A 16,267-nucleotide genomic window follows, 5' to 3' on the forward strand; every position below is an offset into this window, starting at 1 on the left:
AGAAGAAGCTCCTGGCTTCGGATCAGCGCAGCTGCGGCCATTGTGGTCATCTGGGGAAAGAACCAGCAGACGAAGACCTTTCTCTCTGTCTCTCCCTCTCACTGTAAGTCCACCTCTCAAATAAATAAATAAATAAAAAATCTTTAAAAAAAAAAAAGAGAAAAGGAGAGCAATAAACAGATGAAATAGATGAAGGGCAGACACAGACAGACATTCAGAGATCACCCATCTGTTGGTTCACTCCCCAAATGCCTGTAATACCCTTATTACTCTCAGCTCATATGCCTTTGTCTTATCACATCTTCCATTATTTTCTACTTTTTATCAAATCTAAGATAAAAGTACTCCTATTCAACCATTTTTTAAAAATTCTTTTTATATTTAAGATAATATACTTTCAATTTACATTATATCCAAAGACTTAATGCATCAATATATAAAGAATTCAACAGGGACTGGTGTTGTGGTACAACAAGTTAAGCTGCCACCTGCAATGCTGGCATGCCATATGGGCACCCATTCAAGTTCTGGCTGCTCTATTTCCCATCCAGTTTCTTGCTAATGTGTCTAGGAAAACAGCAGAAGATGGCCCAAATCTTTGGGCCCCTGCATCCATGTAGGAGACCCGGAAGAAACTCCTGGCTCCTGGCTTCAGCCTGACGCAGCACTAACTGTTGTGGTAGTTTTGGGAGTGAACCAGCAGGTAGAAGATCTCTCTCTCTCTCTCTCTCTCTCTCAACTCTGCCTTTCATAGAAATAAACAGTTGTTTAAAAAAAAAAAAAAAAAAAGAATGAATTCAACAAACAAAAAGCAAAAAGACGCGAGATTCAATCATTTCTTCAAGTCTTCCCTTTCATATGAAAGCTGCTATGTCTCATAAAACTTGTATTAATTTCAATGTTTTTCTCTTGTTAATGTGTCTTATGAGAATACCAACTGAGAATCTAGCAGCCAAGAACCTGGGTCAATAAATGTCCATAAAGTTAAGAACAGAACAAGATTCAAAAAGCTCCTGGGTTGGTGAACAAGAATATATTTACATACCAAGAGGATGGTATACCCAAGACTCCATGAGAAGAGATACTCCTGTGCTCAGGACCTCACCATATATATTGCTTCATCTGGCTGTATTACTGTACTATTTAAATATCTTCTGTAATAAATAGCAGATAGTAAGGAACATTTCACAGAGTTCTGTGAGTCATTCTAGCAAATTATGCAATCTAAAGTTGAGGCCATGAGAACCCCTGATTTACAACCAGTACATCAAAAATCAAAAGGGTGTCTCAAGATCTGGTGGAGAATGGGGCATGAGTTGAAAAGAGTGTATCCCATTATATATCAAACAAGATTGGCTCTGAGTTGACAAATGCTAAATATAGGTAAAGTATATGTGAGGGTTCTACACTATTTATTGTTTGATTTTTATTGTAACTAAAAAAACATATGTAAGCATTTATTTTAATAAATGCTTCATTTGCTTCTTGAGATGCAAATGCCACTACTAATTCAAAATCTCACTGTTTTGGTATTTTTATTTTGAAAAGCAGTCTTTGATAATGTTCTGAGGATCAGTGTATATTTCAAGGCTTGAGAAAATGTATTCCATGTCCCACAGTAGCTAGTATATTGAGAACACATTCACTCTATAAATATTAAGTAAAGAAAAATTGCTGGGTTAGCCTACCTCATTAGCAATTACTAAAACCCAAAATCCAACAATGCTTTGTGTCCAGAGAGTGTTCCTCCTTCCCTGATGGCCTGACATGGATATAATTAGCCAGCATGAAGTTTCCAGTCCAGAGGATTCAAAACCAACATCACAAAATCTACATATACACTGTCAGTAGCTCAAAGTTCAAAGGAGGAGTTTGAAGGAGAGTAAGATGACCATGCATCTCTGTGCTTTAGAGGCCCCAAAGGCTTTCCAAGGCTACAATTAAATGTGGCTAGCTGTATACTGACTGATGGAGAAGATCTGAATTATTCCCCAACTGGAGCTGCATTAAACCATTTTTCATTAGAATTCCTTTTTCCAGACAGAGCAATACAAGCTCTGCTGCCAGGTAAATGTCCTGGGAGCGATTGTCCTATCACGTAACACATCAGGAAGTAAATTTTCATTTCACAGAGGAGTCCTTAGAGGAATATTTTAATTTTACTTCTGAAAACACACTTAGTATATTCTCTTTCCTTCCAAACATTTCTCTCTCTCTCTCTCTTTCCTCCTTTCTCCCTAATTAGGCTCTAGTTTAAAATGTAGCTGGTCAAACTGGAATAAGAAATAGTAACGTACCTCATCATCAGCCTGTCGCAATCGGGCCACAGCGTAACGCCTCACTGTTGGATTGGTGTAATGAGAGGATAACAGCTCCAGAGAATCTTCTACATCCATTGGCTTCCACTTCCCCAGAAGTTCCAAGGCCTGCTTGGCCTCTTGAGGTAGATCCCAATTAACACATTTCAAGAATTTTGTCAATGCCTAAAATCCAAAGAACATCTTAAAGTTAGTAATAACCTATTGCCTAGGGAAGGAAAGGTCAAGGGTGACTAAACAGAGTTCCACTTGGTCCAGATGCAAAGTCATGGGGGTCAATGATAGATTCCTTGTGTAAACACTAAATTAAGTCATACATATTATCCTAGAGAAGCAGTACCTCTTCAAGTCAAATGAATTGCATAGCACTATGAATCTTCAATTTATTTAGGTTTTTCTTCATTTTCCTTTGGTTATTTTAAAATACTACAAGCCTCAAGACATAGTTGAGGCATGTCTTGTGAACTTTTAAGATGCCTTGGAGGGGCCAGCACTGTGGCGTAGCGGGTAAAGCCACCGCCTGCAGTGCCAGCATCCCATATGGGCGCCGGTTCGAGTTCTGGCAGCTCCTCTTCTGATCCAGTTCTCAGCTCTCTGCAATGGCCTGGAAAAGCAGTAGACGATGGCCCAAGACATGGGGCCCCAGCACCCACGTGGGAGACCCAGAAGAAGCTCCTGGCTCTGGGCTTTGGATCGGTGCAGTTCTGGCTATTGTGATCATCTGGGGAGTAAACCAGCAGATGAAAGACTTTCTCTCTCTCTCTCACTCAGACTTTCAAATAAATAAATAAATAAATCTTAAAAAAAAAAAAAAAAAGAAAAAGGATGCTTTGGAGACAAACTTCATTTTATAACATCGACAGTAGGTCTCAAAGTACCACAGTCACTGAAGGAAAGAGTCAGAAGTCAAGTAAGATCAGAAATCCCCAAAACTAGCCTTATTCTTGTTCATTTCCTCAGGTTATGATCATTGACTTTCCTAGATACTTACACATGAGGACTCAAACTGGAATAAGTATGTATCTCTGAAAAGACAATCAAATAAAAATTCAAAAATAAAGCATAAAAATGGTTACGCATAGAACCAACACCAATAGTCTGTGATTCAACTACCTGCCTGTAGTGTCTTTTCAGAATCATCTTTTAGATGAACAGCATACTAGCTGTAAGTTGACTACCTTGAAATATGTATCGTGGCTGCATAAATAATGAAGTTTCTTTTTTAAAAAGGTATATATTTAGTTCCCATAAAAAGCAACTCTCATTGCAAGGTCTCCTTACTGGAAATATTTCCCTGGAAAACCTAAGACATTTTCTACTTTCTCTTCCTCTTTAAATTTATTTGTGAATTATCTCTTAAACAAAGATAATTTCGAAATTTTAAATTCCCGCTATGTCAAATTAAAATCTTATTAGTAAACAAATCAAATTCTCAAGAAAATGTCTACTTGGACAACAAAACATAATTTTTGGTAGTAAGATTAAAAAAAAAAATGCACCTTCATGTCCACCCCTTAATTTATTCTTGATTTTACTAACTTAAGAAAAAAGGCACTATGTCATGCTTCAGTCATAGAGAGCCTCGGCAAAGTGGCTTCCTTATCACTTCCAAATGGTGGATGGAGCTACATCTAGAATACAGGTCCTCCAATTCTCAGCCCCTTGCTTCTCACACGAAGATGCCGCTTCCCTATTAAGTCCATTCTTCCTGAAGCCATTACGCAGCCAACACTGATTGCCTAGATCCATCCCCAAACTCTGTCAACTTTTCTAGCAATACTTCCACTCAGCTTTATTCTCATTTCACGTGTATTTGACAAAGGCTGCTAACTGATAGCCTCAATTCCAGTTTCTCTTCTAATTATTTCACACAAACTCCTAGAAGCTCAAGTTCAAACTGATCTTAGCCTAAATCTCCCATTGTAAGCAGAAATTAGCCCTACAACATCTTTGCCAAGAGATTAATATTTATTAAGTAATTCTAGCAACTAATTTTCAAGGTAGCCACTACAACATTTATAGATAGTTAAAAAAATTGTTTTACTCAATGATTATGAATCAAAAGACAAAAATGTCTTTCTTTAAATAACTTTTTCCCATTTGTTAGTTTCACTCTCAGGAAACAAGAGAGGAAACCTACCCCCCAAGATTTCATCAAGTCTTTCCAGTACTTGAAGATGACTGCCAACTAATATAACGTGGTTTTAGAAAAACAACAAATTTTGGCTTCTTTCTCAGAACATTCATTGGGACCTCTCACCACAATCCAAACTCTATTTCATTAAGTTATCATTGCCATTCTATGGTTCAACCAGATTAATCTAACTGTATGGATTCTGCTTCCTTGTGCTCCTCAACAAAACCATGGTACCACCTTTAAGGTCAGCTTGTCAAAAACTCAACTTTTCCAGAATGCCTTGGTTCTTTCTTTGAAGTTGGCTCAATTTCATTTCTTATTAAAATGATGCTCTTCCAACTGCCAAATGCTGTTGTTGGCACACTTTATCTCTATAACCTCATTCCCCAAGGATAACTGTCCATTTCCTCTGCACCTCTTGCGCACCATTTAGTATAATGATCCCTGTCTCCATACAGAGCACTGATTGTTCTACTAACTTATTCCATGCATTTATTTTTCACTTCTAAAATGTACTTCTAGGTTGAATGTGGAAACAAAGCAATACTTCTTAAATAACTACAGTGAAAGCTTTTCTATTTCACAGTACATCAGCAGTCTTAATAGAAATGTGTGGGTATGTACTTATTATAAGCAAATCTCACAGCATGTAAATGTACTCAACTCAGTAACTGAAACAATCTACCCCATAGATTCTAAGATTTATAGACTTATTAGTAAGATCTATAGAGTATACTGCTGCCAAGGAATGCAAGGCGCTGTACATAGAATTTCACAACTTTTTAAAGCTAAATGTTCCAAATGAAAACAAGGAGATAATACTCTGAAGAACAGGAAAAGGGAAGGAATGAGAAGGACTGTGTAAGAATTTGAAGACAGGAATAATAATGATGGATGATAATTAGCCTCAAAGCTTCTAAACATGTTTTACATGTTTACATGTTTTACATGTTTTTACATGTTTTTTACATAAGGGGAGGGTACTCAAATGTAATTTTATCTCTGCAGCTTCCTTAGGTTAACTGGAGAGTACGGACTTTAGAGCCAGAGTTTTTGGGTTGAAATCCCAATTCCTGGTTCCATTAACTATCAGATAATTAACTTAAAGCACATTGTTTAATTTTTAAGTGTCCTATTTCATTGGTTTATGGTGAAGATTAAATGCTAATATAAAATGTTTAGAACAGTACCTTGTGTAGACAAATAATGTAAATTATTTTATTGTTTGTTACTCTTTCTGATGCTGAGTCTAGTATCAAATGTTAATCTAACTGCACTTATTATCCTGTTTTATGTTAATATCCTAGTTCATCCTCCTTGAAAAAAAATTGTTAAAACACATTTTCCTGCTTTAGTGGCTTCCTATTGTCAGTGAAACCTAATTCCCAAGTGAAGAATTCAAGGCCCATAACAATCTGATGCGATCTTTTCTAATTCATAATCATCCATAGAAACTTCTGCTTCCTGAACCCCACAGCCTGCCTTACTCATGCATTTTTTAATCCTTGAAAAATTATCACCAAATAAAAAATGCCATCAAAGTCTGCTTAATCTTTCTCTATGAAAATTCCTTCATATAATAACACACTGATCTTTTCATCCTCTATATTTCTATTGTAGTAATTATCTATATATTTACTAAGATAGTGACTTAATCATTTACCATACTATACTTCCTAGATTGTATATAAATCTCCTTCCTTAAAAATAATTTAATTTATATGAATACAAGACATGATATCTCAAAGCCTTGTTTAATGTGTAATGGTAGGCCAAGTGTAAATAATAAATGCTTGTTAAAGTAAATTCATTTCTTCTGTGATTCACCATCAACTTCTTTTCAGGAAACAGCAATATGATTATTTTCCTGTTTTCTCTAAGTAGCCTCAGTGGCATAATCAGGCCTCCTACTTTCTCCAACATGTGACTCTTACCACGCTTTTTTTCTCTACAAACATAACCAAAAAGCTTGGAATTAAGTCATTTTTCTTTAAAACTTTCCTAAGAAGGGCCACTGTATTAAAGAATTACAATAGTCATATTTTGTGTTTCACAAATATCAGTTACTACCTACCTGCTATAGACAAGTTTAAAAATACTTCATAAATTTAAATGGCTTTATTGGATAAATTATTAACATAAACTTTTTAGGTAAAACATCAAGTCCAAACTAGAGGATTTTCATCCAAAATATATAAGACAGGTGATTTAGAAACAAATAAGAGGAAAGGCCAAATTCAATTAAAAACAAAAGGTACAACTCTGTAGGAACCAATTTCTTGCAATTTATTTTCTGAGTACACTCTTTTCTCTTGGAAGGCTTTTCAGCCTCAGGGTCAAAATGCCAAGAAATCAAATTACAAATGCTGAGAACCTGACACTAAAAGAATTTCTTTGTGTAAATAAATTAAGGGGAAGTGTAGAGGAGTATTTGTATTCTACAAAATCCATTTTAAGTAATTACAAAGATAAAAATGTGGCTGTGTGAATAATTCCTCTGGCCACTTCAAGGCCAATATATATTTGCTTACTCACCCATGCTTCCTGAACATCAAAAAGTATCCTTCACTCTACTCTAGTGATTTTAACAATCCTTATGTTCTGAGAAATGAAGGCTCATCACCCACCTTTCTAAAACTTGTAATCAACTAGTTAAATGAAACGTCACATACTTTGTATCAGTTGAGCATTTTATTCTTTGCACTTATCTAGAAGTAATTGTGTTTCAGTGAGAAGTGACTATTTGTTTAAACAGTTTTTCCTGCAAGCCTTTCCACCTAAAGAAGTTCTGCTCTGTAAATCTATTCTAATGCTTCTTGAATTTACACATTCTAACAGGTTTACTTCATGTATCTCATTGTGTATTTCAAACAACACCATGCTGCACTGAAGATGCAAATTCTGTCACCAAGGTTATTCTTCATTTAACACAATATCGAGATACTAACTCAATCTTTTCATAAAACACAAAATCACAAACCTGTGTTCTATTGATGAATATTTCCTTTTGTTCAATGATGACGGGAATAACATTAAAAGCTCTAGTAAATTTAAAATTCCCCTCTCATTCTTATTGTGGATATAAAAAGTATGATTTATCTACAAAGAATTTTCCAAAGCAGCAATAAATGATAAAGAAAAAAAGTTCAACAGTTAAGATGAACCATAACTGGACTTTTATCTTTACTTCAAAACCTAAAGGAAATACAAATGATTCAAAAAGCAAGCCAAAAGAAAGTTATTAAAGAGCATCTTTTAATATTGTAAAACATATTAATTCATCCACCCCTAATTCTATAACAATTTCTGGATACACATTTTTCTAATGCTTCTCTGCTCTGCCTCTAATACATATCACAATTCCTGGGAAGTCACAGGTATGTTAAAAATGTTTTTTTCCAAAATTCTCTTTTTTATGTCTTCATTGTCTTCCTTCTCTCCTTTCTTTTTTATTTTTTTAAGATTTATTTATTTCTATGAAAGGCAGAGTTACAGAAAGAGAGAGAGAGATCTTCCATCTGTTGGTTTACTCCCCAAATGGCTACAAGGGTCAGAGCTGGGCCAGTCTGAAGCCAGGAGCTTCTTCAGGTCTCCTACACAGGGGGAAGGGCAAAGCAGTTAGACCATCTTCCTTTGCTTTCCCAGGGACATGAGCAGGGAGCTGGATCATAAGTGGAGCAGCTAGGACTCGAACTGGCACCCATATGAGATGCTAGCATTACCTGCTATACACCATGGCAACAGTCCCTCCCTTCTCTTCTAACTAAAAAATGTTAGCATATCAAAAGCAGCATTTATAAGTTTTATGATTATGCACAGTTTCATTAATCTCTCTCAGTGTCCTCATCTGCATGTAGAACAGTGACAATGACATGCATTGTGAGGTTGTTGTAGGATTTAAAAGATCTCTGACACACAGTGGCTGTTTAATAAATGCTGACTATATTAGTGCCTTAAGAGTTAGTCCTTGGCCTTCTATTATAAGAATTTACAGATTATTTTAAGAATTAGAAAACACTTAAAGTTCATTATTAAATAGGAGGAAATGAAATCTTACAGGTGAAGTAATATGCCTGTAGTTACAAATCCTTGTACTAGCAATAAGATTCAAAAACAGTCTCTACAAGTGTAATGCTATTTCATCATAATTCTGTCTCTCTAGAAACTTTATCCACTCCATGGTTTCATTATGAAAGGAAATGTATGGTTCTGACCTAACCTCTATCCCACAAATCTGTTTGCCACTCCACCAACTCAACTTCCACACTTCCACACTGCAAACTAGAGATGCCGTACTCTCCAGAAGGCACTTCTCCAGGATTCTGAGGTCCTTTTACTAGTGTAAATACTCTCATATGATCCGAATTCAAAAAACTAAGAATGAGATAGAAAGAAATCAACATGGACAGTACCTCTACTATTCACCAAGTATTCTGCCAGGTATTCTGTATTATCTCACCTGTGAAGGAGAACTGTGTCCCTTAGAAAAAGGAAGAAACCAAGCTTCCAAAATAACTTACTTCATTCAATCTAATACATACAAGTGGTGGTACTTAAAATTGAAGCCATCTCTGACTTAACTTCTAAACCAGGTCAGACTTGTCTATGCAGCAACCATCAGGAACATAGCTTTGCTCATATACCTTTGCAACCATCTTTTTTCATATATATATATAGCTCTTTAACTTTTTAAGTTATTAACTAAATTTCCATGGCTGTTTATCTCACCTTGATCATTAGTAATAAAATTTACAAATGAATTTAACATGAAAGACTCAAGAAACTCACTTTTTCTTGATTAGTGAGATAATATCTAAATTTCCAAACAAGATCTTGTTCTTCATATGTAAGTTGCTTAGTTGGTGGATAACTCACAATAATCTACAACAAAGAAGAAAAAAAACAATTTCTGTCAAATACATAGTTCTATTTGATTTTCAATTGTTCATTAAGTATTTCTGTGATAGACTCAAACAAGGACAATATTGATCTAGGAAGTAAGATTTAAATTTGCAGTAGTTATCTGTCCAATTTATTAACATATACAGGGAAGAAAAAGATGACAGCCACATCCCATATAAAAATATCACATAATCAGTTCACTTAATTCAATCAAAACAGCACAAAACAAAACAGCAATGCCACACCAATGCAAAATAAGGAAAAACAAACAGAAAACACATTCTCCTATCAATTAAATGCACACAACAATGCATGTGGACAAATTAAATCCTGGGAGTCTGGGCAATGCCTTAGGATCAGTTACGTTAATGCTACATCATGAAAGTAAACACAACAACTCTTCAGAACTAATAAATTTACTGAAAGTTCCCAAATGATAATAAAACTTCCAAATATATGGAACTGTTGAAATTATACAGAATTCATCAACCTGGAAAAAAATGCGCATCTAGATCATTTTTATGTGAAGTGATACACTAGTAGCAACCAAAATACCCATTTAATGATTTTTATGTTAACATTTTATAAACTCTCTTACATTTAGCTGATCTCGTGTAGCAGCATTGGGTTTGAGATCATGATCAGAAGGTCCACTTCTTAGACTCCGGGCAAGCTTGTGATGTTTGCTCTCAACTAAATTCTCCTATAAATTTACAAATATTAACTGAGAATGTACACTTTGCCAAAAGAACAACTCAACAGCCAATCATAAGTTGAAATGTAAAGAGTTACTTAAGATCATTCTATAATACTTAACATCTTATTCTGGTACAACTTCAGGCCCCCATGCATCGTTTAAAGACAAACCTAGGGGCCTTTGCTGTGGCCTAGCAGGTAAAATTGCCCTCTGCATATGGACGCCGGTTCAAGTCCTGGCTGCTCCACTTCCCATCCAGCTCTCTGCTATGGCCTGGGAAAGCAGCAGAAGATGGCCCAAGTCCTTGGGTCCCTGCACCCACGTGGGAGACCCAGAAGAAACTCCTGGCTTTGTATCGGCGTAGCTCTGCCTATTGCAGCCATCTGGGGAGTGAACCAGCAGATGGAAGACCTCTCTCTCTGCCTCTGCCTCTCAAATAAATATCTCAAATAAATAAATAAATCTTAAAAAAAAAAAAAGAGCTATCTCAAAACTGGAAAACCAAGTGCCATAATATGCACATGGCATTCCAACTTCTTAAAACATCAACCTTTCTCTTTCCACATACTGAAGATGTTTACCTTCTATCAGCTTCAATCAACTTCCCTGACAACCCAGACTAAAACATTCCTTCCTTCCTATCAGCTACTGTACATTCTAATACAGTAACATCTCAACCAGTTGCTTAAATTACAAGCCACTGAGGGCAGGGAACTGTGATCATAATGCTTGAATATATACACATATGGTACTCACTGCTTTTTCTATGGCCATAATCATTAGTTTTAACCATATTGTTTTGCTTAAGATAATGCTTAATTTGAAGTTTTGAAATTTTGTTTATTTTAAATATTTGAGTGACTGCATGTGTGAATTGTTTGTTCTTTTTTTGTGTGTGTGTGCCTTAAATTTTGATTGGCTATCAGTTCCTGGTCTTTCAATTTTTATCAGTTCTTTATATGTCAGCCATTTGTGATGTATATAGTATTTTCTCCTAGTTTTTCAATTGTCTTTCCACTTCATTTACTGAGTTTTTTGTCATGCAATTTTCTAATTAGTCAAATATATCAATTACTTTTTTTAAGTCTTCTAGATTTTGAATAATAGTTAGAAAGTCTTTCCCTACACTAAGAGTAGAATTTCATTTTTAATATTTAGATTCCAGAACCATTTAGAATTCCTTCTTACTTATGCTATGTGGTATGGATCAAGTTTAATTTAACATTATCCAATTTACAAATCCCATTTCATGGAACTATGCTTCAGTGATAAATGCCACCTACCTCATTTACTAAATTTCCATTTATATATGGATATATTTCTGGGCTTTTTATTTTGTCTTACCAGCCTATTTGTGTATCTATATGTCAGTAGCACATTATCTTAATTACAGAATTAATTTTTTTATTATTTAATAAGGTGGTATACTATCTTGGGTTCCTTTTTTTTTAATTTATTTTTTAATTTTTTATTTATTTGAAAGACAGAGTTACAGAGAGAGGAAGAGAGAGGTCTTCCATCTGATGGTTCACTCCTCAATGGCCACAATGGCTGGAGCTGCACCAATCCAAAGCCAGGAGCCAGGAGCTTCTTCCAGGTCTCCCACATGGGTACAGGGGCCCAAGGGCCATCTTCTACTGCTTTCCCAGGCCATAGCAGAGAGCTGGATTGAAAATGGGGTAGCCAGGACTAGAACCACTGCACATACAGGATGGCAGCGCTGCAGGCCAGGGCTTTAACTGCTGTGCCACAGTGCCAGCCCCTTGGTTTCCTTTTTATTTTTTGGTTTGTCCATGCTTGCTTTCATATCCTAGATTTTTTTTTTCTTAAACTTAGAAAACAGCAACCATTGTTGATGGGCATTTTCTTCAGAAAAGAACACTTTAAACATGCAAATCATTCACTTAGCTGACATTTTGGTAGGAGTTATATAAACAAAATCTTTGATATTTTGGAAAAGTTATTTTTTTTAAGATTTATCTATTTATTTGAAAGGCAGAGTTACAGAGAGGAGAGACAGAGAGAGGGATTTTCCATTCATTGGTTCCCTACTCAAATGGTCACAAGAACCAAGGCTGGGACAGGCCAAAGCCAGGATCCAGGAGCTTTACCCAGGTCTCCCATGTAGGTGGCAGGGGCCTAAGGACTTGAGCCTTGTTCCGTTACTTTCACCAAGGAGTTGAATCAGAAGTAGAGTGGATAGGATTTAATCAGCACCCATATGATAGTGGCTTAACCTGCTACATCATAGCAGCAGCCCCAGAATTTTACATCTATGTAAGTGACATCTATGACCACAATATGGCAAAATTTGTTTATATTCATACATTTTGAAGTCAACCACAGGGTATACCCATCTATGTATTTTCAGTATGCAGAACACCAAATATAATTTGATTTTGTACTAAACCTTCAGTGCCAATTTTAGATATATTAACCCAACTTTTAACTATGTTATATATACATAATATGCAAGTATTTGCAGTGTTTGTTCCGATACGATATCCAAGTTTCTTTTTTTTCTATCTTTATTTTTCCTACTTTATCTCTTCCTTTGATATTAGGTCATCAGTCACTACATTTCATGCTTTAAAACTTGTATCCCAACTCAGTCATCATGCTTTTATCAACCAATGTGTCACTATTAATCTTCTTTGACTTGATTAGCAATGTAAATAATCTAATTAGAAATGCAGAGTTGGCTTTGTAGCACAGCAAGTTAAGCCACTGCCTGCAACACTGGCATCGCATATGGGCACTAGTTCAAGTCCTGGCTGCTCCATGTTTTATCCAGCTCCCTGCTAATGTGCTTGGGAAAACAGCAGAAAATGGCCAAAATCTTGGATCCCTGAACCCACATGGGAGATGCAGATGAAGCTCCTGGCTCCTGGCTTCAGTCTGACCCAGCCATGGCTTTCATGGCCACTAAGGGAGTAAACTAGCAGTGGAAGCTCTCTCTCTCTCTTTCTCTTCCTGTGGCTCTTCTTTTCTCTCTCTCTTAACTCCTCTAAATAAATAAATATCGAATATTTTTAGTAGCTACAATGATCTCCCTTATTTTATAATAAGTTTCCTTAAAATTTTAATCCATTAATTTTAATTATATGATCCTAACATTATAAACAAATAAATAACCCTTTCAAATAAATAACTTAAAAAACTATTAAAATCAAAATTAAAAGTTTCAAAATCCTGTAAATGAATTATAACTTTGAATATCATGGTATCATGGATAAAAGAATATTTTCTCTGCAACTTTTTGAATCTAAAGTTATCTAATTAAATCTTTATTACAGAGGGCAGTTGTTTAGACTAGTGGTTAAGATACCCACATTCCGGATAACAATGCCAGGGTTGATATTAACCTCTTGCTCCTGATTCCAGCTTTTTTTAATGCAGATCTTGTGAAGCAATGGTAATGGCTCAAGTAATTGGATTCCTGTCACCTTCTTGGGAGGCCTGGTCTGAGTTCCTAACTACTGGCGATGGCTTCACTCAGCCTACTGTGGACATCAAGAGAGTGAAGCAGCATATGGGAGTCTTCTCTCTGTCTCTCACTCTCACAGTCTCTCTGCCTTTCAGATAAATATTTTAAATACTAATTATTAAAAATAAAACATAAGTAAACCTGTATTTCAAAGTAGGAACTCTTTGTTACATCCTTGAGAAGGATCATCTCAACATTTCATTAACAGATAGTTATTGTATCAGCATCCAGGTCATCATGTTCTAAACTGAATACTTTTTGTAGCTAAAATGATCTTCCTTATTTTATAATAAAATCAGTTTCCTTAAAATTGTAATCCATTGACATTAATTATATGATCCTAACATTATAAACAAATCCTCTTTCTATGTAACGACAATCTTTCAAATACCTGTTCTACCTAATCCTTACTTCCATTACAACATTCTCTAGCTCTTTTGACAATCCAGATAAAATGATTGCTCAATCCTTATTTTGAGGATGTCAATGTTCCTTGTAAAAAATCTGAATCCAGAGAGCTAAAGTAGATAAAAGGATTACTTTTAGATAACTGAGGTAGTATTATATTACTCTTCTTAAAAGAAAATATATGGTGTGATCTAAATCATCATTAAGGAGAAAAAAAGAAAACTTGAACAATAACCTACCATAGACATCTGAGGGTCAGGAACTTTCACTAATTCAAAGCTTGTTAAAATTGGAGATGACTCATCACCATCCTGGATAACAGCGCAGTAAGTTTAAAAAAAAAAAAAAACAAAAAGAAAGAAAATTTAATCAAAACAACACATAATATTGTACATGCTAATAAATTTTAGTTCTACTTAATAAACACCATTCTTCTGGTGAGGGAAAAAAATCTTTTCAACTATACTATAAAATATATATCCCTTGTTTAACGTCTTTTTTTCTGATGAATTTTTTTTAAAATATATTTTTTTGAAAGTCAGAGTTATATCGAGAGAGGGGGACACACAGAGAGAGAAAAAGAGTGAGAGAGAGAGAGAGATCTTCCATCCACTGGTTTACTCCCACAAATGGCCACAATGACCAGGGCTGGGCCAGGCCAAAGCCAGCAGCCAGGAATTTCACCTGGGTCTTCCACATGGGTGCAGAGGCCCAAGCATTTGGACCATCCCCTGCTGCTTTCCCAGGCACATTAGTAGGGAGCTGGATTGTAAGTGGAACAGCCAGGACTTAAACCGGCACCCATATGTGATACTAAGGTGGCTTAACTCACTGTGCAATGGTTCTGGCCCTGCTGATGAATTTACTACGTATGTATGTATGTATGTATGTATTTTTTAAATCAAAAGATAGAAACTGCCTGAGAGGGCTATTATCCATTAGCTTACTCTCCAAATGCCCACAACAGATGGAATGGGTCAGCCAAAAGCTACAGGCCAGGAATTCAATCCATTTCTCTCATGCGAGTTGCAGGGATACAACTACTTGAGCTACCACAAGCTGCTTCCCAAGATGTACATTAGCAAGAAGCTGGAATCATGAGCAGAGCAGGGATTTGAACCCACACATTCGCGATATGGGATGCTGGCATCTCAACAAGTATCTTAACTACTAAGCAAACCACATAACCACTGCTGAAACACTGAGAAAAATAAAATTTAAAAAATTTCTAAAACTGGTTTTAGAGACATGAGGTCAAAAATTCAAATTCTCAGGGCCAACACTGTGGTGTAGTGGGTAAAGTCACCGCTTGCAGTGCAGGCATCCCATATGCGTGCCAGTTTGAGCCCCAGATGCTCCACTTCTGATCCAGCTCTATGCTATGTTTTGGAAAAGCAGTAGAAGATGGCCAAGTGCTGGGGACCCTGCACCCACATGGGAGATCCAGAAGAAGCTCCTGGCTCCTGGCTTCAGATCAGCCCAGTTCCGGCTGTTGTGGCCATTTAGGGAAGGAACCAGGGGATGGAAGATCCTTCTCTGCCTCTGCCTCTCTGTAACTCTGCCTTTCAAATAAGTAAATAAACCTTTAAAAAATTTCATATTCTTTTGGGTGTTTTTTTATTTTATTTTATTTTATTTTTTGACAGGCAGAGTGGACAGTCAGAGAGAGAGATAGAGAGAAAGGACTTCCTTTGCCGTTGGTTCACCCTCCAATAGCCGCCGTGGCTGGCGCACCGCACTGATCCGATGGCAGGAGCCAGGTACTTCTCCTGGTCTCCCATGGGGTGCAGGGCCCAAGCACTTGGGCCATCCTCCACTGCACTCCCGGGCCACAGCAGAGAGCTGGCCTGGAAGAGGGGCAACTGGGACAGAATCCGGCGCCCCGACTGGGACTAGAACCCGGTGTGCCGGCGCCGCAAGGCGGAGGATTAGCCCAGTGAGCCGCGGTGCCGGCTGTTCTTTTATTTTTAATTTTAACTTTATTTATAATGACAAGCATCAAAAAAGAAAAAGTACTATCTTGCAAACTTAGAATAAAAGCACTGAATATAATTAATAAGTTTCCCAATACATGTGTTGAATCATTTGCAAAAACTAAATGGATACTGGTAAATTTTCATGGTACAACAGATTTCCATTCAAAGGAGCAGAATTTTAGGTGTGGAATTAAAGTTACTCAAATTTATATACAACTAGAGGAACACCAACTCAATACAATGCATTCTGAATAACAAGAATATATCAATCAAGGTATATTACAGGAGCGGGCACTGTGGCATAGTGAGGAAAGCCACCTACTGCAGCGCAGATATCCCATA

At 36.4% G+C, this 16,267-nt stretch overlaps 1 protein-coding gene across 2 annotated transcripts in view; it reads right to left on the minus strand.

The window, feature by feature from the left end:
• Positions 1-16,267, minus strand: part of PIK3C3 (phosphatidylinositol 3-kinase catalytic subunit type 3) — a 151,844-nt gene that overhangs the window by 92,849 nt on the left and 42,728 nt on the right. For both annotated transcript variants that reach the window (XR_016214052.1, XM_008261249.5), the window contains exons 7-10: positions 14,189-14,260; positions 9,956-10,060; positions 9,244-9,336; positions 2,298-2,483 (exon numbers count right to left, since the gene is read on the minus strand). Coding sequence is in view for 1 of the 2 variants with exons in the window: in XM_008261249.5 (XP_008259471.1) it covers positions 2,298-2,483; positions 9,244-9,336; positions 9,956-10,060; positions 14,189-14,260 (456 nt within the window). In the remaining variant the exon portion in view is untranslated. The remainder of the gene's footprint in view (positions 1-2,297; positions 2,484-9,243; positions 9,337-9,955; positions 10,061-14,188; positions 14,261-16,267) is intronic.

This window comes from Oryctolagus cuniculus, chromosome 10 (assembly GCF_051225735.1).
Source record: "Oryctolagus cuniculus isolate XC-2025 breed Fujian yellow rabbit chromosome 10, ASM5122573v1, whole genome shotgun sequence".
NCBI lineage: Eukaryota > Metazoa > Chordata > Mammalia > Lagomorpha > Leporidae > Oryctolagus > Oryctolagus cuniculus.